The 23,775-nt window shown below is 39.5% G+C and overlaps 1 protein-coding gene across 2 annotated transcripts in view; it reads left to right on the top strand.

Moving 5' to 3' along the window:
* Positions 1–23,775, top strand: part of LOC125460276 (protein bicaudal D homolog 2-like) — a 91,108-nt gene that overhangs the window by 48,934 nt on the left and 18,399 nt on the right. For both annotated transcript variants that reach the window (XM_048547550.2, XM_048547549.2), the window contains exons 3-6: positions 5,578–5,730; positions 10,590–11,039; positions 15,616–16,644; positions 16,926–17,077. In XM_048547550.2, coding sequence (XP_048403507.1) covers positions 5,578–5,730; positions 10,590–11,039; positions 15,616–16,644; positions 16,926–17,077 — 1,784 coding nt within the window. The remainder of the gene's footprint in view (positions 1–5,577; positions 5,731–10,589; positions 11,040–15,615; positions 16,645–16,925; positions 17,078–23,775) is intronic.

Below are 23,775 nucleotides of genomic sequence, written 5' to 3'. Positions count from 1 at the left end.
AATCCTTATTGTCCTTCAAATAAGCAATCAATTAATCCTGATTATAATTAAACTAATTTCTTTTTGCATGACCACTCTCTGCTAGCTTAAGCCTTTGAATCTAATAAACTTTACTACTTAACATTGAGCTAGAAAGCTGAATCAATTGTTTCTTTTCCTTTAATTGAATTTATTGATTTTTTTATAAGCGATGTAACTACAGAACTTTTTTAAAAAACAAAATTTCTATATTTCAGTATTTTATCCAAAAACCATAGAATAATTATTGATTAACCAATTGACTCCCTTTCCTGTGAGAATTCTTGTCTTGGAAACCCTACCTTTGCACATCATTCCACTGCTCAGAGTACAATTCCTTTCATTTTGTGTGCTAAGCACTGTAAATTCAAAATACGTGTTTCAAAATGGCATATTAGCAGTGGAGAAACTGCTTTTATTGTGGATAATCAACTGCTATTCCCACCACCCAACAGAGAGCATGATTCAAAATGGATTACATGATAAGCATTTCTAAGCGATTGTAGATGTGTGTAATTACGCTGTAACCCTCGCAACTTGTTTATAAGTCAGTATTTTGATGAAAAACTCCAAGAGCTTTCAGTTTCTTATTTCTTTTAAAAAATTGGGTAAAAAATTGTGTATGGCGTCTAGCTATGTGTCACGGTAATTTGTTACATCTGTTACTGCAAAGACTTATTAGCTGTCTGTAACTGAATTGTCTTTCAATTTCTGAATTCCAACTGTATACAACTGCAAAAGTTTAAAACTTCAGACTGTTCACATGACTCATTCTCTCCTTTCTGCTGGAGTATAAAATTGTAAACAAGGAATTCTTGGCAATCAAATGAAAACTAAAATTTGTAAGTATATTCAAAACAATGTCTTGTCCATATAACAGATTCTCATTCTTTTCTGCGAAATTTCTTTTAATTCGATTGTTTCTCCTGTTGGACAAAGCACCTCAAAATGATGGCTGAATGCTACCAGCTAACTTTTTATAAGCCCAGTAGATATTAGAGCAGTTATGGTAAGACCTTAGAGTGTGGATCATTTTTGGTGTGAATGGGAATTTTTAAAAATATCTGCTGTGCTGAAAATGACATTCACATTTTGTTTTATTATAGCTTTTGACATTAAATTTACAGAAAAAGGAGGAGCCATATCTAAGTAGGTCATATAAAAGATTTCTTTTTCAGCCAAGCCAGTCTTCGGTTAACCATATCAGATTTTCTTGGAGGAGGCTGGAATTTAAATTTAGATTTCTTGAAATTCATGTTATAATACAAAATGTTGTAATGTGGTTGCTTTGATTTTGGAGACAGACTTGACAAAAGTGATGAAGGACATTATTGGCTTTTCTATTTTTATAGAATTAAAGAATGACAGCAGAGAAGGAGGCCATTCCTATTTGATTCATTTTGTTCTAATTTATTACCACAGTTGCAGTAATGAGACATTAAAAGGTGTCTTTTTTTTAAACTTGGCCATTAGATTTTGCACCATTTTATGTTTTATGCTTAGGCAACTTGTGGTTCATCTAGGATAAGTTTACGATGAGTACAGATATGAGTGTGAAATAAATTAAATGAGAAAAAGTGATAATGGGAAGAACAAATTCACAATCCAGTATTTGATTCTTCAGCTTTGGTGTGTATTGTTAATCCGTGCAGTCAGTTGAAAACCTATTGCAAAAGCTGGTCAAATGTGCCTACACCGAACTTTTGATTCAAGTCTCCTTACTTCCATTTAAACACCTGGCTACAACCCTCCAACCAAAAGAAACTGGGATGGGGGAGTTCTTTTCTAAACCAATTGGCTGAATCAAGTCGTTTGTTCTTTTTGGTTGTTCATACCAGGCAGAATACATATAGCTCATATCATGCTTGCACTTACAAATTAAAAAAATATTTTTGTGATTTTCATTGGACATTAGTTGCTAAACAATCCAAAGCGTGTTAATAGCTACTCTGAAATCAGTTTTTTTTTAAAAAAATCATCAGTCTTGTACTCATTTATGTTCATTTGATAGAGAGTCTCATATGTAGGTACCCTTCCTGAGCCAAAGGAATCCCATGAAGTCTCATGGTATTAGATTAAACATGGGATAAAGAAACTTCTTGCTGTTTGCCATGTGCTATCCTCCCTTTGCTGATGAATTACTACTTTTCCATGTTGAACAATACTTCAAGGAGGCACTGAGGGTGGCAAGGGTGCAAAATGTACTCGTGGTTGGTGCTGAGGAAGACCAATAAGAGGGAAAAATGTACTTGATCTCAATCTCCCCAGCCTCCGTGCTGCACATGCATCTGTCCATGACAATGTCGGTAAGAGTGACCACTGCACGGTCTTTGTGAAGACAAAGTCCCGCCTTTGCATTGTTTATCCTGCTCGTTGTGTCATCTGGCACTATCACCGTGTTAAATCAGACAGTCCTTGATCAGATTTAGGAACTGATGACCGAGTGTCCATGAGGCACAGTGGGCCATCAACAGAGCAAATCATGCTCCAACAAAATCTGAAACCTAAAGGCGTGGCATATCCCTCACTCAAACATTACTATCAAGCCAGGGGATAACCCTTGTTTAATGGAGTGTGCAGGGGGGCATAGCAGAAGTAGCAATCTGCATATCTGCAAATGAGGTATCAACCTGGTGAAACTACCAAACTGGTCAACTTGCATGCCAAACAGCATAAGCAGCAGTGATAGATGGACCTCGGCAATTCCACAGCCAACAGATCAGATCTAATCTTTGCAGTTATACCACATTCAGTCATTAAATTCTGATGGATACTTTTACTGGAGGAGAAAGCTCCACAAATATCCCTGTCCTCCAGAATGAAAGAACCCAAACAATCCTCAGCCAGGAAGTCCCAAATGGATGATCCATCTTGGCATCCTCCCAGTGGTCCTAGCATCAGATACCAGTCTCCAGCCAATTTGATTCACTCCATGTGATGTCAAGCAACATTTGGAGGGATTGAATATTGCCAAGACAGTGGGCCCTAACAAAGTTCAGGCGATAGTACTGAAGATTTGTGCCACAGAACCTGCTACAACCCTAGCCAAGCTGTTCCAGTATAGTTGAACATTAGCAGCTACCTGACAATGTGGAAAATTGACTATATATGTCCTTCAACATACAGCAGGACAAATACACCGGGGCTAAGTACCGCTCTGTCAGTCTACATTTGATTATCTGTAAAGTGATGGAATATATCATCAACAGAGCTATCAAACAACACCTGCTCACTGATAGCCAGTTTGGGTTCTGCCAGTGCCACTCAGCTCCTGATCACATTACAGCTTTGATTCAAACATGAACAAAAGGGGTGAGGTGAGTGTAACAATCTCTGACGTCAGGGATGTATTTGTGTGAGTTGTATCAAAGATCCCTACCAAAAGTGGAAACTATGGCAATTTGGGAATGGTAGGGGGGCAAACTCTCCACTGGTTGGTCTTATATCTTGCACAGTGATGATGGTTTGGATGCTGTAACTCAGCTCAGTGAAATCTCTGCAGGAGTTCCTCGGGGATATTTCTAGGTTCAGCCTTCTTAAGCAACATCATCATAACGTCAGAAGTGAGGATTATTGTTGATGACTGCACAGTGTTCACAACCATTCCCCAGTTCTCAGATACTGAAGCAGTTTGTGTTCAAATGCAACAAGACCTGGACAATATCCAGGCTTGACGTGACAAGTGTTAAGTAACATTCTCACCAAACAAGCGCCAGGCAATGACTGTCACTAATAACAGGCTATCTAAGCACTGCCTCTTGACTGTCAATGACACTAATATCACTGAATGCCCACTATCAGCATCATGGGGCCTACTATTGACCAGAAACTCAATTGAATTTGCCATATAAATACAGTGGCTCCAAGAACAAGTCAAAAGCCAGGAATACGTAGTGACTAACTTACTTCCTGACTGCCCAAAGCCTGCCTACCACCTCCAAAGTGCAGGTCTTGGGTGTGATCGAATACTCCCCACTTGCCTGGATGTGTACAGATCCAACAGCAATCAAGAGACTTGACACCATCCAGGACAAAGCAGCTTCTTGATTGTCACCACATCATAAGCATCCACTCCCTCCATCACCATTGTTCAGGAAGAGCAGTGTATACTATGTAGAAGATGTATTGTAGTAATTTGTCAATGATCCTCAGGTAGCACCTTCCAAATCCAGAATCCCTTTTATTTAGAAGGACAAAGGCAGCAGATACATACTACTGTTTGCAAGTTCCCCTCCAAGCCACTAGCCATCCTGATCACTGGATCAAAATCCTGATAATCCCTCCCTAATGATGTCCTGGGTCGTCCCACACTAGGTGGACTGCAGCAGTTCAGTAAGATATCTCACTACTGTCTTCTCCAGGGCAACTAGGGACAGGCAATAAATGCTGGCCAGCGAGTGGTGCCCACATCCCCTTGGACGACCAGTCAACATCTAGAATCTGATTACAATCTACCTCTGTTCCAGTGACCCCTTGCTTGCAAGGGCTATTTCTTCTAGCTTCAATTTTCCCAACATGAAAGCCCAATCTGCCACTTATTGGTTTGGTATCCTCTCTAGTTTTCTAATTTAAAATTATTATTTAGAACCATTGAGATTAATTTCCACACTTTAGTGCCTCAATTTTAAAAAGATGAAAGCAGCTATACTAGACCAACTTACTACTATTGCCTCTGAACAGAAGTAGAAATATACTCTTTGCAAGTACTTGAGTCTGTAATTGGCCTTTTGCATATCTAAATCATAAAAGAAATAAACTAGAAACAGTATTTTTGAGTTTTTGTCAGGAATCCAGTATATATTTATATCTTCTGTGAAATAGCATTAACGTTTATTTGTTTTAAGCTTTGACATTTTTGTATGAATTGGCTATGTGCTCATAAGTTGTTTTGTAGATGTATTACATGTGTATCTTGAAAGAAAAGGCATATTCTTTGTGTCTGCATTTTGGGATCTAATGTCTGCTCACCATGAGACTATTAATACATTATTACTTGCATGGTTATTACTAGGGAGTAATTTACACTGATTTCTACACCACACCTTATCTCACTTCTAATCTCAGCTCTGAAGTAGCACCACTGGAGCTCAACTAGCTATAATCTAAGTCTTATTTATGAATTTTTTGTTCATCTGTTTTCTGAACATGGAAATGATACAGTATATAATTATTGGGTTTTTGAGTGCTTTCATAAGTAATGAATCGCTATAGCAAACAAACATTAATGTGCCATTCTGCAGCACAGAATAGTTACTAATGTTAAACTTATTTGTCATGGAGCAAGATAGAACTGTATTATCTAAGTAAAAACCAAGGTAACTTTCATTGGATATTGTATGAGCCATGAACTTTTCAATCTTCAGATTGATTCATACCTAGTTAGTGAGATGGTGATTCACTGATTAAAATGATTAAGTTTTAAACATAAACTGAAAAATTATGTCATTGAACCTTTAATCTGGCTTTGTGATGACAAATGTTTTGGTGGTAATGGTTACTTAGCAGTTTGTCTGGATTTTGAGATTGTATAAAGTTTGAAATTTTCTTTTTGCTCTCTAGAGCAGTCAAGTCGTGGAGCTCCAGAGGAATCGCCTACGTGATGATATTAAAGAATATAAATTCCGTGAAGCAAGGCTTTTGCAAGATTACTCTGAGCTTGAAGATGAAAACATCTCTCTTCAGAAACAAGTCTCTGTACTTAAACAAAACCAGGTGAGTTATAAAATCCTCCCTTCTATGCCTTCTGAGTTTTACTTTGGAAAAGATACAAACAAAAGTCACAAGAATTATATTAGAACTTCATCTTAAAATACTGATCAGATTTGGACCCCTGGAAAACAGGAAGCTAAGTGACTTGATAGTGGCCCGTCAGGATAGTGGAAGAACTGTTGAAGTGGAGAACTGGTGGAGAACCAGAACTAGAGACTATAAGCAACCTGTTCAGTTTGGGTTCTGCCAGAGCCCCCTAAGCTCCTTATTAGAGTCTTGGTTAGAACATAACTCAAATTTAGCTTTTTTGCCTAAGAGTACTACACTCTATCAAGTCAATAGTTCGTGAATCGTGAAATGTGGTATTAGGGAGACTGGGTAAAACAGGAAATTGGAGAAATCTCTTCACTGGTTGGTGTCGTGCAAAGCATAAAGAAGCCTATTGATTAAATTAGACAATCATCTCCTTCCCAGAATATTGTGATGCTACTCCAGGATGCTGCGTTGCCTCCCTGGTGCCAGGGTCGGAAATGTCACTGAGCAGCTGTGGAGCATCCTGAGAGGGCGTTGTGGTGCATATTAGTAGCAACGGGCAAAATGAGAAATTAGGTCATGTGTTAAGAATTCAGGCAGCTAAGTAGTAGATTAAAAAGCAGGACCTCCATAGTTCTAACCTCTGGATTGGATTGGATTGGATTGGATTGGTGTGGTGTGCTAGTGAGTATAGAAATAAGAAAATAGAACAGATGAATGTACAGTTCGAGATCTGGTGCAAGAGAAAGGGTTTTGGATTCCTGGGTCACTGGGTTTTTATGGAAGTTACAAATGGGACAGTTTGCACCTGAACCACACTGGAGCCAACATCCTTGCAGGTAGGTTTGCTCATGATGTTGGGAGGAGTTTAAATTAGTCAGGCAAGGAGAGTCGGCACAGAATATTGATGAAATAGAGACACATCATGCTAACAGCAAAGGAAGCAAGTCATAGTGAGTTCAGCTATTGAGTCTGCCAAGAGAGTAAGGCAAAGCTAGGTGTTCTTTTCATTAATGCTAAGAGTGTAATAGGTAAGCCTGATGAATTAAAAGTGTGGATTAGCACATGGGAGTGGACCTTGTTGCCATCACAGAAACATAGTTGAGGGCAGGAGAGGACTGACAGTTCAACATTCTGAGGTATAGGATCTTTAGGCAAGTCAGAGGAGGGTGTTTTTTTAAAAAAAAGGTGATGGAGTAGGACTATTAATTATGAAATCAGTTACTGCGGTATGAAGAGATGATAGCTTAGAAGCGTCTTCAAACCAGGCTTTGTAGAGAGACTTAGGAATGTTAAGGGGGCTGTCACCATTACTGGGAAAGTATCATAGGCCCCCCCAAGAGTCAGTGGCGAATGTGTAGCCTGTTCAGAAGTATGTATGAGTAATACTTGGGTAATTATACTAGGGGGTTTCAACTTGCCCAAGATGAATTGGGGTAGTCATAGCATTAAAAGTTTAGGGTGGGTGGATTTCTTAAAATGTATTCGGGGAATTTTTTTGTATCAATATATAGAAGGACCAACAAAGGGAGGCACAGTGCTGGATCAGGTTCTAGTGAACAAAGCCAGACAAATGTTCAACATCATAGTGGGGGAACATTTCAGTGATAGCAACCACAACAGAGTACAGACAAGGAGAAAGATGGATTGCAAAAGACAGCTTTGGATTGGGAGAAGGCACATTTTATTAAAATAAGGTAGGATCTGGTGTAAGTTAACTGGGAACAACACCTTGCAGGTAAGTCTACAGCAGAGCCGTGGGGACATTCAGAAAAGGGAGGGTATAGGTCCAACATGTACCCTTTGGGGGAAATGTAGGAGCAATATGTCAATTCAGGAGTGGATGAGGAAGAAGAGAAAAGTTTTTAGCCAGTCCAAAGGGAGCAATTCAGCTGTGGCTCTAGAGAATATAGGAAGTTCAAGAGAGAATGTAAGAAAGCTATTAAGAAGGGCAAAAATAGGGCATGCAAAAGGACTTGCGAACAGGATTAGGGAGAACCCCAAGATATTTTATAAATAAATGAAAGGGAAGCGGTTAACCAGGGGAAGAGTAGGGCCCCTTAGAGGCCACGGGAGCAGTCCATGTGTGAAGCCACAGGATATTGCAAGGAAGATCAATGAATACTTCTCTCCAATTTGGAAAATGAGCCATAGATAGGAAATTTAGGAGTCAGGACAGTGAGGAACTTGCACAGTTTGACATAGGAAATAGGGTGGTTTTGGAGGCTGTGATGGACTTAAAAACAGAAAAAATCTCTGGCTTGGATGAATTGCATCTCTGGCTGCTCTGAGAGGCAAGGCAGGAAATTGCAGGGGCTCTGACTCAAATTTTAATTCCTCCTTCTCCACAGGGGAAGTGTGAGAGTACTAGAGGACAGTTTAATACAGTTCCATTTTTAGGAAAAGTAGTGGAGATAAACTAGGAAATTACAGAACAGTGAGTCTCATGTCAGTGGTAGGGAAGCTGTTAGAGAGAATACTGAATGAGAGAATTAACACCCACTTTGAAAAACATGTCTTAATTAGGGATAGGCATCTTGGCTTTGTTGAACTGAGGTTATGTGTAAGAAATTTTTAGAATTTTCCAAAAATGTGCTCATGTGTGGGTGAGGTAAGTTCAGTTAATGTGGTTGATATGGATTTTAGCAAAGCTTTTGACAAGGTCCTACCCAGGAAGCAGAGAAGATTAAAGCACTTGGAATTGAGGGAAACTTGGTAAGATGGATCAGAAACTGGCTTAGTAATTGGACACAAAGGGTAGTAGTAGAAGGCTGTTCTGGTAACTGGAGACTTGTACCCAGAGGGATACCACGAGGACCCTTATAGTTAGAGGGAGCAGCTGTTCCCATAGGTTGAGCTGTTTTTATATGTAGAAATTATTTAGATGAAAATGTGGAAGGGAATGTTAAGGAAGTTTGCAGATGCCTCCAAGATTGTAGAGTGGTTAGTAATGACAAAGACTGTTGAAGGTTACAGGAAGATGTAGAGGGGTTGGTCAGATGGGTAGATCAGTGGTAGATTGTATTTAACCCTAAAAATTGTGAGATGATGCACTTTGGAAGAAAAAACAAAATGAGGGTGTATTTAATGAAGGCAAGTCACTGGGTAGCTTAGAGGACCAGCGGGGTCTTGGGATAGTCATTTCACAGATCCCTGAAGTCATCAGAGCAAGTGAATAAAACAGTTAAGGCACATGGGACATTTGCCTTCATCAGTTGTGGCACAGAGTATAAGAGCAAGGAGGTAATATTGGAGTTGTTCTGAGCTTTGCTTGGGCCACAACCTGGAGTACTGTGTGTAGTTCTGATCATCTCACTATAAGAAGGATGTGATTGCATTAGAGGAGGTATTGAAGACGGTCAGCATGGAGTTCCCTGGGTTGGAGCAGTTGAGCTTTAAGGAGAGAGGGGAGTGGTGGAAACTTGATTGAGGTTTCTAAGATGGAGTGGTATGGATAGTTAGAGGGAGCAGCTTTTCCCGTTGGTTGAGCTGTTAATCACAAAGGGGCATTGTTTTAGGGAAAGGAGCAGTTATTTGGAGGAGAATTGAGAAAAAACATTTCCACCCTGTGGGTGGTGGGAATCTGGAACACACTGCCAGGAAAATTAGTAGAGGTAGTATAAATCTTAAACCTTTTAAAAAAAAATTTAGATGAAGATGAACTGCCATAACATACAAGCATATGGGACAAGTGCAGGAAATTGGGATCAGCATGCCTTTAGTGATAGTTATTGTCAGTGCAGACGTGATGGGCTGAAGGGTCTTTGCTTAACTGTATAAATTTGAACCCCTCTCAAAGCCTCCCACCATCCTGACATCATATTGCTGTTCCTTTACTGCTGGCTCAAAATGCTGGAACATCCTTCCTAGCAGTTCTGTGTGTGGACCTACATCACATCAGCTCTGTTCAAGAAGGCAGCTCATCTTCTTGAGGGCTATTAGCCAGAAAAGGCATGGGATTTTTTAATTAAAAATTAGTTGGTAATAAATTCAGTACTCTTAGAGAGTTCTTCATGAAAAAGTGGTAAAAGCTACTGCAGCGAGTAGTTTGGGTGAACAGCATAGATGCATTGAAAGGTAAAGATAGAGAGTAAGGAAAAATGAAGCTATAACTTGTTTTGACCTTGGAACGAGCCAACATGGCACTACTGGCAACATCACATTTCTTTTGATCAGGAAAATAGGCATTAATAGCAGCATTCCTGCTTAACAGTTCAAAGCTCAGAATGGCCCGAATTCCCCCTCCTTCCTTTAATGTTTACGGTAATCAAAGTGAAGTCATATTAAACTCATGCAGTATTTATCAGCAGAGCATTGCCTTAGACTAAAACTGTACTTCATATGGTCCTTAAAAATTTAACTTCTGAAAAGTAGGAATTATTCTTATGCTAGACCAGAAGTATGCATCTTTGTCCAATGTTGACATTGCACAGTACTGCTTCAATTACACAAGTCATGAAATGAGAACATGTTACTTCACAATAAGGCACATCTTATACAGTGCCTGACCATAGCATTAGAAAATATATGTTAAAAAAGCAATAATTTCAAAAGTTCTTCGCTGTTACAGGAATGGAGAAACTTTCTAGGTGCATTTGTTCTTGTATTCATAATTCATGATTTTTCAAATTTGAAATAACCAGTTATTCAAACAAATGAAAGGTATTTGAATTTGCATATTCCTTTACCCCAAGTTGTGCAGATTAACACTGACGTATTTATGGATAGAGTTTCTGAGAGCTCACTTCAACCATAAATTTGATTACTAGTGAACATAGAATGTGCACTGAAATTTAAGATTGTTACTTTGCTATATTGTTACAATGCAGGTTGAATTTGAAGGTCTTAAACATGAAATTAAAAGACTTGAGGAAGATACAGAATTCCTGAATAGCCAATTAGAAGATGCCATCAGACTGAAAGAAATAGCAGAACGCCAACTTGAAGAATCCCTGGAGACGTTGAAGAATGAGCGTGAGCAGAAGAACAATATGCGGAAAGAATTATCTCACTATATGAATATCAATGATTCAATGTATACTAGTCAATTGAATATATCTCTGGATGGACTGAAATTTAGCGATGATGGCAATGAGCCGAACAATGATGAAATGGTTAATGGTTATGAAAACAACAGCCTCAGCAAAATGAATGGTGATAATAAGCTCCCCACTCCTAAGAAAAATGATGTCTTTAAGCCAGCACCAAGTTTGGTGTCCGATTTGCTAAGTGAACTGAATATTTCTGAAATTCAAAAACTGAAACAGCAGCTGATGCAGGTGTGTGTTTTTTTAAATTGTTACATGCTGAGTTTGGCAGTTTTATGAACTTCTTCCTATGTATCACTTTATGATCATTTCATCAGATTTAGTGTTATAACTTATTTTATATTTGTAATTATTATGTCATACTTTGAACAATTTAGGAAAATAAGGCAAGAAAATAGTTATTCCATGGTTGATGTTGGATGGTCTCACTGATAATTTATGTAAAAACAAAATGACTGATGTACAGAGCAGACTTGAAGTGAACATTGTGTTAGTTTCCTGTTTCCTTTTCAACCGTTTTCTACAGGCGAACTGTGTGCTTTAAGCAACATTTGGAGCTGCTGGCAAACAAGTGCCCTGAGTCCTGACTGACTTTATCTTAGGGTGTGAAAATAAGTGACTAGTGAGATCATTTATGCATTGCTGTTAATTTTCCAAAATTCCCTAGATTCGGGTAAAGTTCCATTACATTGGAAAATAACGAATGCAACTTGCTGATGCAAAAGGAGACAAAGCAGGAAACTTAACTCTGTCATGAGGAAGATGTTAGAAGCTGTTAGTAAAGATGTTATAGTAGGACAGTTATACAAATTCAAGGCTTCAGATAGAGTCAACACTGTTGTGAGGAATTTGGATTATATTTAACTGCCCCATCGGATTATTTTTGAGGAAGTAAACTGTTTTTACAGGGCATTTGATCAATATGTTGGGATATTTTCTAATTAACTTATTCAGAGATGTTATCAAATTTCTGGCCCTTGAACCTGGGTCTCCTGGCTCAGGTAGGGCACTACCACTGTGCCTCAGAGGCCTCTGATCAGTGTTTGGATTTCCAGAAAGCATTTGATATGTGCCTCATCTGAGGTTATCGTGGAAAATAAGAGCTTGTAGTGTAAGGAGTCACATAGTAGCGTAGACAGATTGACTAACGAATAAGCATGGTCAACCTAAGGGCCCTTTTCTGATTGACAAGAATGGCACTGGAACTGGGCACAGAATCTCGGAGCAGCCAAGCAACGTGACGAGGACATCAGTGAGTCTCTGAATTGCTTCAAACCAGACTAATATCTGAATTGGGCAAGTTGTCTTTTGAGCAAAGTTTAGAAGGTCATGCTTGTAGGTTTGTATCTACTGCAGTTTAGAGTAAGTGTTGACTTGATTGAAACACAAGGTCCTGAGGAGTCTTGACTGTTCTCTAGCATTCATTCGTGTGATGTGAATATCATTAACTAGGCCACCATTTATCATACATCACTAATTGCCTTGGAGAAGTGTGGTGGTGAGCTGCTCCTTTAACCGCTGCAGTCTTTGAGATGTATGTGCACCCACAGTGTTCTTAGGTATGGAGTTACTGGATTTTGTCCCAATGACCTTGAAGGATTGGTGTGTTTCTCGGTGGGTGTGCGAAGTATGCTTTCTGTTGTGGGAAAATCTAGAATTAACAAACTACTTTCGAAGTAAGAGGTTGCAGATTTAAAACATTTAAGAAGTGTTTTCTCTGAATTTAGAACTCTTTCTCAAAAGACAGTGGAAGTGCAATCTTTACGACAGGAGTAAGTGGATACTTGATAAACTAGGGAATGAAAGCCAATTGGAGATAGATGGGAAGGTGGAGCAATCAGACTAGCCATGATCTGATTGAATGATGGAGCAAGCACACAGGCCTGAATGGCCTCTTCCTGCTTCTAATTCATATGTTCAAAAGATACCATTGGATTTATATAGTTCTTTTTGCTCGAATAAAACTTAATGAAAAGTAAAATTATGCACTTGGACAAAAAGGCTTTTCTGAAACATTCAACCCTTAAATTGATCAAGTTATATACATTTTCTTTGAGATAATTTGTGCCAGTTTGTTTCAGTTGTTTTGAAAACAACATTCCTAAAGTGCATGTAGAAGTATTTGCTGCACAGAGTATTGCAATATTTCTTAAATAGTCATTAAAAACACAGTTAATACAATTATCATTGAATTAACAGTATAATAATTTAATTTATATTGTTCTCCCGTCTCTCCTTTATTTTTGACTTTGAGATTTTTCTACTGAGAATGCAGTATGGTGAAGTTTTTGCACATTATGTCCTTGAGCAAGTGATTCATTTATATAATTAAAGAAATGATCTGGATGATGTCCCCACTGATTCCTTGCCATTTCTTATGTGAACTTGCTAGTTTTCAGGACAAACACCCGATGATAATAACTAATATTGTGAAATCTAAGATCTAGGTAGAAATCGTCTAGATTTAAATGATCTGAAGGAGGATGTTGTGGTGCCCTTTTAAAAAGTAGGCCATAATATCCAGCAGGTGGTGCAATATCATGCTATATACTTCTGTCCTTTTTGTAAGGATGCTAAGAAGTAACTTAACGCTACCTTCAACTTTGTTAATCAGAAGTGCTATTTAGCATAGTTTTATTTTCAAGATGCATAGTAATGTTGAGTTTTAAAATTGTGTGTAGCCTTAACAATAATTGGCATAAACATTTTCATATATTAAATGAGAACTCAGTTTAACCATTTGCTTTAAATTCATAAATAAACAGTATTATAGCAGGCTGAGATTATTGCACTATTTTTATTCACATGTGGGACAACAGGCAACGCTGGCTGGCCAGCATTTCTGGCCTGTTGCTAGCTGCCTTTGAGCTGAGTGGCTTGCTAGGCCATTTCAGAAGGCAGCTGAGAGTCAGCCAAATTGGTGTGGATCAGGAATCACTTAGGCCAGATCAGGCGAGGATGGTAGATTTCCTTCCCTGAAGGACTTTCGTGAACCAGGTGAGTTTTTCCAACAATCGGCTATAGTTTCATGGTGATCAATAGATTCTTAATTCCAGATATTTTTATTAATTGAAACCAAATTTTAATTTAATCCCATCTGCTATGGCAGGATTTGAACCCGGATCCCCAGAACATTAGCTGAGTTTCTGAATTAATAGTCTCGTGACAATATCTGTAGACCATTACCTCCTCTGGGGCTGGGGACCAATACAGATACCATGATGAATTAATGCAGTAACATTAGATATAAATGTTTGTTGAAACACCTTATAGACCCTATCTATGTAGAATCTGTTCTGTTTCAAATTTTAAAGCTGCTGCATTTAGGCTATACCTGGCTTGAAAGATTCTAAACCATTGTTCAAAGTTTGGTGCAGTAAAAACTTGCATGCAGTTCAAGAGGCAGTCTTAATCCTATTTTAAGTATATCGTAAGAATTGAAAACCTCTCCAATAATAGAAGCTTTCTTTATTGATCAAGTTGCATCATATAACTAAAATAATGCAACAAAATACTGAAGTTTTGGATATTGGGTTACTGCTGTACTTTTAAAGCAAATGTCTTTTAACAAAAAGAAAACTGCTTACCTGAATAATCTATTGAAGCAAGCACAATTTTTGTTTCCCCCTGAGATTTATCATTTAATGATGCATAAATTTAATATGGCTGAGGAGGAAAGTGAAGTTGCATTTTCACACTCCCAAGTCTCATGTGGTCCTAACTGCACATAATTTTGGAGAGTTGTTAGGCCTTGAACACAGCCATCGATCTAAACTTGGTGGGTAGTTAAGCCATCAGATGGCTCAAGAGTAATTTCCTGACCATGACTATACTTTTAGTTCAGAGGACAGGCTATCAATCGTGTCAGGAGACCATTATGAAGCCTCTCAGTTTGCAATGCAGCTAGAATTGTCAACAGAACCTGCAGTTGCCACTGTAAAAATCAGCGACTGTTGCTGCAGTGTTTATTACTATGGAGAGCTTTGCTTTCAATGCCTAAAGGCCCTAACTTTCTAGACCCAGCCATCTTGAGTGTCTTGCTTTCTAATTTGTGGCTGGCAACTTGAAATGGAGGTCACATTAACATCTCCTATCTATTGTAACAGCTCCTACCTCTGATATTGAGACTGATATTCTATTTGTGCTGGCCTTCTCCCTTTAACCTTCCAGTTCCTGGGACCACTCTGTTATTCAGAATCGGCCAGACTTGCATAAACTGATAATTAAATACCTGCTACCTACACAGTTTTCCTCTGGGTATTACTGCAGGTATTTATGGGTTTCCAACTCAGTTCATTGTGATGGCAGACTTGGGACCTGGAAATAAAATTTCAGCCCTCAAAATCCATAGCTACATACAAGTGTGCTTGATAATAGATTTCCACCAAAGTAGGAATATGAGTACTTTAGACTAGAGGTAGTTTTGGCAATTAGGACATGCATTGAATAGTCTGCTTTATAGTTCTGTTTTCTGACCACTTCCCACGAGCCTAATTGTACAATTTTGTAAATAATTCTTTTTCAATATGCCTTATTTATGGATGAAATTAGTAAATGGTTTGCCTGAGATCCCTAGCATTTCAGTTAACATTAATCTATTAACAGCTTCACTGAAATACAATTTTTCCGATCATTATTTCATTGCTATTATAGGATAGTGGTGTGCATAACTCGATGGTCATATTTTCTTATACCACACTGCAAATTATTTCAGGTTGTAAAGTGCTTTGGGATGCCCTGGAGATGTGATAAGTCTGATATAAATGCTCTTTTTTTTCATAACTTTTATTACTGCTGTGCATTTTAGGTGGAAAGGGAGAAGACCACCTTACTCGCTACTCTGCAAGAATCCCAAAAGCAGTTGGAACATGCAAGAGGTGCTTTGTCAGAACAGCACGAAAAAGTTAGCAGACTCACCGAGCATGTCAGTGCTATGAAGAAACTGCAGGCTAGCAAAGAACGACAAACTTCACTTGATAATGAGAAAGAGCGAGACAGTCATGAAGATGGAGATTACTATGAGGTAGACATAAATGGACCTGAGATTCTGGAGTGCAAGTACAAGGTAGCAATAGCTGATGTAAATGAACTGAAGGAAGAACTGAAAAGTCTAAAGACCAAGTACACTGACAATGAGAACAAATATGAGAAAGAGAAGGCAAGAAATGAAAGTGAAATTCAAGTATTGACAGAAAAACTTGCATTACTGGAAAAAACTAATAAACAGGACCGGGACCAGGTAATCTGCCTCGAAAAGGAACTGAAGAAAGTGAGTGAGGTAGCTGAAGGAACCCAAGGTAGCTTGACTGTTGCTCAAGATGAACTGGTCACTTTCAGTGAAGAATTGGCAAATCTGTACAACCATGTTTGTATGTGCAACAATGAGACACCCAACCGGGTGATTCTGGATTACTTCAAGGAAGGCAAAGGTGTTCGTAGTAGTCCAGAAGGCAAAGAAAGAAGATCACCAGTTCTGCTGACAAAGGGACTTTTTCCAGGAGAGATGGGAAAAATTGAAAATGGTAACGGAGAGACTGTATCATCATCTGGTTCACCTTTACCCTCCCCAATGTCTTACTCCAGTGATCCACGTAAAGAGCCAATGAACATTTATAACCTGATTGCTGTCATTCGAGACCAAATCAAGCACCTTCAAAAAGCAGTTGATAGATCAACAGAACTATCCAAACAACGTCCTGCATCACCTGAACTTGGGCCAGTGGCAGACAAAGACAAAGAAGTATTTATGGATGAGATCTTGAAACTGAAGTCCTTATTAAGTACCAAGAGAGAGCAAATAGCAACACTGAGGACAGTACTCAAAGCGAACAAGCAGGTAGGAAACATTTCAAATTATGAGGTAGCCTTACCTTTAATCAGTGAGCTATTAATGTCCACCAACTTATTTTCAAGTGCACTTGAAATAATGTAGCCTTCATCCCAAATCTACGTGTAATGGAAATTGTGTTCATTGTCACAATTTTTACATTGCTTTTAGCAGCTCAAATTTAATTATTGCCATTAATGTAAATAGTTTAGTCATAGTTCTACATTGCATTTTTAATTTAATAATTAATATTTTTGCATGACTTTCATAAAGTTGTATTTATCCTTTAGACTGCTGAGGTAGCCCTTACAAATCTAAAAAGTAAATATGAGATCGAGAAAGCTATGGTCACCGAGACCATATTGAAGCTGCGTAATGAACTCAAGGCTTTAAAAGAAGATGCTGCTACTTTCTCGTCCTTGAGAGCCATGTTTGCAACAAGGTAAAGATTATGTTCTTAATTTTGGTTAAGTACACAAGGTTTTTCATTTGTTCTGTTTCCTTTTCAGGAATTGTATTGGGAATTTGTAACTATATTTGGGCACCTTAATTTGGAGTTGAACTACCTTAAAAACAGAAGGGGTATAATAAACCTTTGGTGTTAAGTATAATAATTCTTTTAATATACAATTATGTTAGAATTTCTGTAAAGACTGATAACTTTTAAAAAGATATTTGAACTTGAAGTAACTGACAGGAAGGATCATGCAAGATTTCAATGTCTAAGACTTTCATCTAAACAAACTAATCAAATGCAATATTTATGAACATTATTTAGTAAGCAGCCTTTTCCTCTAATAACAGAAAATTTGTCCATGTAATTTTGAATAGAGCCAACAATCCTTGACCACAGTTATGCTTAGGCCTGGTCATAAAGTGGACATTTCATTCTTCTGTAAACAGCTTAAAGCTATTATTTTGCTTGCAATGGACTGCTTCCTTTCTGTTTTCCCAACTAGGTCATTCCTGATTTTAGAACTGACTTGCAATGTGAACATTGTGCTGGGGATTTCTCCTTTCTCATCAAGCTAAATAAATATTCTAGTCTACTTTTGCACAAACATACGAACGTACAAAATAGGGGTAGAATAGTCTGCTTTACTATTCGGTGAAATTTTGCCTGATCTGTTTGTGCTTCAAATTCCACATTTGCCTTTACCTCAGACAGTCTTTGGTTCCCTCACCTAACAAGAATCTGTCTACCTCTGTCATTTTTAAAAAAAGTCTCTACCTCCACTGACTTGAGGCAGAAAGTTCCAAAGTTTCTCAACCTTCAGAGCGGGGAAAAATAATGCTCTTCACCTCTGTCCTGACAGGATCAACCCTAATTTTGGAACAACACCACCTAGTTCGAGACTGACCCACAAGAAGAAACATCTTTCCATATTCACTTTGTCAAGACTTCAGGATCTTTTATATATTTCAATCAAGTCACTTCTCACTCTCCTAAACTCCAGCGGAAGCAAGTCCAACCCCACCAACTTATCCTCAAGACAATGCACTCAAGTCTTTATGAACTCAGTTTACTTAATCTGTGCAAGGGTTCCCACCTGCGTTCTGAGTGATGATCAATAGGATCCACATTTTCCCTGCTTGAGGTGCAAGACCAGCTGCCTTTGCTCCTGTCCGGTCTTCTCACTCCCTCTCAAATTCTTCCAGATAGACTTGGATTTGTGATGTTCAGTGAAATTCTAGTCGCCCAATAATTCAGTGGTGTTCTATTGACTCTTCAGCTCTCCAAGCCCAATTCCATGGCAAAGTGAATTGTACGTGGGCCGACAATCAAGATAGAAATGTTAATTAGCTTATCCTATCTACCCCAAATCCATTCTGTCTTGTAATTCAGTAGGCATTTTAAAGTACGTCAACTTCTAAATCCTGACATTGTTAATACCTCATGAGACTATCAGTCCACGCAGAGTTCCCATTATTATTGTGAACATTGGGCATCACCTCACAAAGTTCTTGGGACCCCTCTTGTCCTCCTAAAGATCAAGCCACATAGGCTTGTCAGGTGGGAATTCTGAGCTAATCAAAAAATGCTTTTCTCCATTTGACACCAAATTATAGAGACGGTCCCAGTGATCATAATCTCATTAACTTGGCAATTGCAGTAGCTGTAACTAAGTTATTCACTCAACTCAGGAGAAACTAGACATTTATTTATTTTGTAAGCAGATGCCTTCTCCTAAAGTGAACTCATCAATCAGCATCCATCTTTCGTTTAACACCTTTTAGAGGGGAAAATATTTCCTGTCTGAGACCTGGGCTGGGGACAGACTGCATCTTTGCAACATTTGATTTTGTTTGTGTGAAAATCAGTGACCTGAAGAACCTGGATTGTATGTTATTGAGATATTGAATTATTGAGATATTGAATTACACAGGAAAAAAATAGTAGGAATAAATGGGTCTTATTCTTGCTACCCAGGTTGATAGGGTTGTTAAGAAGGTGTATGGTGTGTTAGGTTTTATTGGTAGAGGGATTGCGTTTCGGAGCCATGAGGTCATGTTGCAGCTGTACAAAACTCAGGTGCGGCCGCATTTGGAGTATTGCGTACAGTTCTGGTCACCACATTATAGAAAGGATGTGGAAGCATTGGAAAGGATGCAGAGGGGATTTACCAGGATGTTGCCTGGTATGGAGGGAAGGTCTTATGAGGAAAGGCTGAGGGATTTGAGGCTGTTTTCGTTAGAGAGAGAAGGAGCTTAAGAGGTGACCTAATAGAGACATACAAGATGATCAGAGGATTGGATCGGGTGAACAGTGAGAGCCTTTTTCCTCAGATGGTGATGGCTAGCATGAGGGGACATAGCTTTAAATTGAGGGGTGATGGATATAGGACAGATGTCAGAAGTAGGTTCTTTACTCAGTAGTAAGGGCATGGAATGCCCTGCCTGCAACAGTAGTAGACCTGGCAAGTTTAAGGGCATTTAAATGTCATTGGATAAACGCGTGGATAATAATGGAATAGTGTAGGTTAGATGGGCTTCAGTTGGTTTCACAGGTTGGCGTAACATTGAGGTCCGAAGGGCCTGTACTGTGCAGTAGTGTTCTATGTTCTATGAATTGCAGGCAGTGACTAGTCGGGTACCAGTATGAGGGATCAGTACTAGCACCCCAGCTATTGACAATAGCTGTGAATGATTTAGATGAGGGAATTCAAAATTTGCAAATGAGACAAAGCTGGGTGGAAGGTTGATTTGTGAGAACCAGAGATGTAGCAGTGTGATTTGCACAGACTGAGGGGGCAAATGTATAGCAAATGCAGTACTCTGGATACATTTAAGGTATCTGCTTTGGTAGTAAAATTAGGAGGGCAGATTATTATTTGAATAACTGTAAATTGAGAGGGTAAATGTTAGTGAGATCTGGGTGTATTCATGCATCAGATGCTGAAAGTAAGTGCACAGGCACAGCAGGTAGTAAAGGTAAATATTTTGTTGGGCTTCATGTCGAGACGATACAAGTACAGGAACAAGGATGTCTTGCTGCGATTACAGGGCATTGGTGAGACCACATCTGGAACATTATATACAGTTTTGGTCTCCTTTATCTCCTCGTTACAAACGAACTGCAGCAAAGGTATGCCAAATTGATTCCGGGGTTGGCAGGGCTGACCTGACATATGGGGAGAGGTTGAGTTGGTTAGGATTGTGTTCACTGGACTTTAGAAGATTGAGTGGGGGGGATCTCCGAGAAACCTATAAATTATGTGACTAGACAGGTTAGATGCAGGAAGGATGTTCCTGGTCGTAGGGGAATCCAGAACCAGGGGTCAAAGTTTAAGCATAAGTGGGACTAAAATGAAGAGAATTTTTTTTTACGCAGAGAGTGGTGAGCCTCTGGAATTCACCATCACAGGAAGTGGTTGAGAACAAGACATTGTGTTTTGAAGAAGGAAGTAGGTATACCTCCTTGAGGCTAAAGGGGTCAAGGGATATCAGTTGGGGAGACAGGATTAGGGTATTGAGCTTAATGATCAGCCAAGATCATTTTATATAGTGGAGCAAGCTCAAGAGTTGAATGGCCGATTCCTGCACCTATCTTCTATGTAAAGATGTAGATTCTGTTACTAATTACTATAGTATGTTGAGGCAACATACTATGACTAAACAATTGCACCTCCCAGTCGCGAACCATTTCAACTCCCCCTCCCATTCCTCAGATGACATGTCCATCCTGGGTCTCCTGCAGTGCCACAGTAATGCTACCCGAAGGTTACAGGAACAGCAACTCACATTCCACTTGGGAACCCTGCAGCCCAATGGTATCAATGTGGACTTCCCAAGCTTCAAAATCTCCCCTTCCCCTACTGCATCCCAAAACCAGCCCAGCTTGTCTCTGCCTCCCTGACCTGTTCTTCCTGTCACTTATCCCCACGTCCCACCTCAAGCCCCAACTCCACCCCCCTCCTTCTAACCTCATCCTGCCCCATCTCCTCCCTTCCTCCCAACCTACACTCACCCTTACTGGCTCCATCCCCGCCTCTCTGACCTGTCTGTCTCTTCTCCACCTATCTCCTCCTCTATCCATCTTCTATCCGCCTCCCCCTCTGTCCCTATTTATTTCAGAACCCCTTTCTCCTCCCCCTTTTCTGAAGATGGGTCTAAGCCTGAAACGTCAGCACCCCTGCTCCTCTGCTACTTGGCCTGCTGTGTTCATCCAGCTTTACACCTTGTTATCTGTGACACCACGTCGTGTGCCTTACTACTTTCATTATTTGCTATTGAAAGAATCATTACCTGCCTTAAAGACACTACTATTATCGTAATGTATTTTCAACTTCCTTTTCCCAAAACATTATCTCGTTTCCTCCATTCTTCATTCACCCTCCCATTCTTTTGGTGGTGCATGGGCATCCTTCTCTTTCTCCATTTGTTTTTTATTTTCATTCCATAATCCCTTCAAACGTCTCTTTTCTTAGTCTGTTCCTATTTAAAACATTGCAATCCAGTTGATATGCCTCTTTCTCAATCGATAAAAGGGGAAGATTTGCATTTATCTAACAATTTTTATGATCTTAGTACTCCAAAGTGCACTGACAGCCAATAAATGGCTTTTGAATTGCTATTACATATGTAATGTAGCAAATAACAATTTGGTAATGATTAATTATTTTTATTGATGTTGGTGCTAAATGGATATTGATTAGGGAAAATTTCCTACTTCTTTTACTGACATGCTGTATAACAAATCAAATCATGTTCATATAAGGTAGACAAACAGGAGGCTGGAAGAATGCAGCAAGCCAGGCAGCATCTGAAGGAAAGGAGCAGTCAACGTTTTGGTATTACCCTTCTTCAGGACTGAATGTGGGGTTGTGGGAAGCTGCAGATAAAAAGAGGGGGAAAGGGGTGGAGATGGAATAGTGGTGATAGGTGGGCAATAATAGTAGGTATGACCTGGTTGGTTGACAGGAGGGATGAATCTGGTTGGTGGCTGAAAGAGACGGTCAGAAGGTGGTATGGAAGGAAGGAGGTGAGTGCGGGAAAGGGAGCTGGGGGATGGGTGGGAAGGTAATTTGAAATTGGAGAACTCCATGTTGAGTCCTCTGGGATGTGGGGTGCCCAGGTGGAAGATAAGGTGGTATTCTTCAAATTCGCTTTCCAAGTCAGTGCAACTCTGGAGGAGGATGAGGACGGGAATGTTGGAGGGGGACTGGGGCAGGGAGTTGAAATTGGCAGTGATTAGGAGGGTGTTTTGGGCCAGGCAAAGATGTTCAGCAAAACAGTCACCTAGTCTACATTTGGTCTCACTGACATAAAGACGACTGCACCGGACACAGTAAACTAATTTGGAGGAGATGCGGCTGAAGCTCTATCTCACTTGTAAGGTCTGTTCAGGGCCCTGAATGGCGGTGTGGGAGGTGCTGTGTGGACAGGCGTTGCATCTTTTACCGTTACAGGGGAAGGTACTGGGTGGGTTGGAGTTGGTGAGGAGTGTGGCGTGAATGAAGGATTAGCGAAGGAAGTGGTCCTTATGGAAGGCAGAGAGGAGTTGGGAGTGGAAGATGTTCTGGGTGGTGGGCTCTACTTGGGAGTTAGTGGAAGCATTGGAGTTCTCTGCTCTCTGCAGCTCCCCCTACCCCACATCCAGTCCTGAAGAATGGTAATACCCAAAATATTGACTGCTCTTTTCTCCAGATGCTGCCTGGCATGCTGCTTATCTATGTAGGATTCCAGCATCTGCAGTTTTTTTGACTCTAACTATTTTCATGTAACCTACAAGCATAGGAATTAGGAGCAGAAACAGGCATGCAACCTTTCAAACCTTCTGCATCAATCAGTATGATCATGGCTGATTGTGGGGGAAAAGGCTTATTCCCACCTATTCCAGACAATCTTTGATTTCCTTGCCAAACAGGTATCAATCTTTCTTTCTAAAACTATTCAATGACCCAGCCCCCACCATCTTCTGAGTCAGAGTTCCACAGTTGCTGAACATATTAGGAAGAAAAAAAATTGTCTGTCCATAAAGGCAACCTCTAATTTTAAAACAGTGCTACCTAGTTTTGGATTTATCCTGTTTTGACCTCTCGTGTGGCTAACACTACCTCATTACTTATACGAACATGTGAAATAAGAGTAGAAATAGACCATTCAGCCTTTTGAGCCTGCTGTGCCATTTACAGATTAATTACAGTGCAATTTACAGATTAATTACAGTGCAGAAGGAAGTGCTTCAGCCCATCACATTTACACCAGCCCTCAGTATTTTAACTTAGTGCTGATTTTCTGTCTTTTCCCCATAATTTTGCACGTTGTATCAGTGTAAATGATCATCCAATGCTGTCTTGAATGCTGAGTTGAACCTGTCTCTACCACATTTCCATTCCAAACTAATCATTTTGCAGCTCTGTATAACTGGAACATGACATCATCTCCCTTTGTATTGTAACTGTCTTGCAATAAAGATCCATTGTTATCCCATAATGTTTCCCTCCAAAATCTATGATCAAAGTACTTGCATTGCTCTTTTAGATAGTGCCATTTGATTGTTATCACTCCTCTGGTTCTTGCCAGTTATTTTACATGTGCTTCTTTAGGTAACTTGCAATAGAAACAGTTTCTACCTTTCAAAATAAGTGCTGCCAAATTTTGAACACCTCTTAAATCATGCTTAGATCTTCCCTACTC

The sequence above is a fragment of the Stegostoma tigrinum genome, chromosome 11 (assembly GCF_030684315.1).
Source record: "Stegostoma tigrinum isolate sSteTig4 chromosome 11, sSteTig4.hap1, whole genome shotgun sequence".
Classification (NCBI taxonomy): domain Eukaryota; kingdom Metazoa; phylum Chordata; class Chondrichthyes; order Orectolobiformes; family Stegostomatidae; genus Stegostoma; species Stegostoma tigrinum.
Note: the sequence above shows the minus strand (reverse complement) of the source record. Positions and strands in the feature narration are given on the sequence as shown.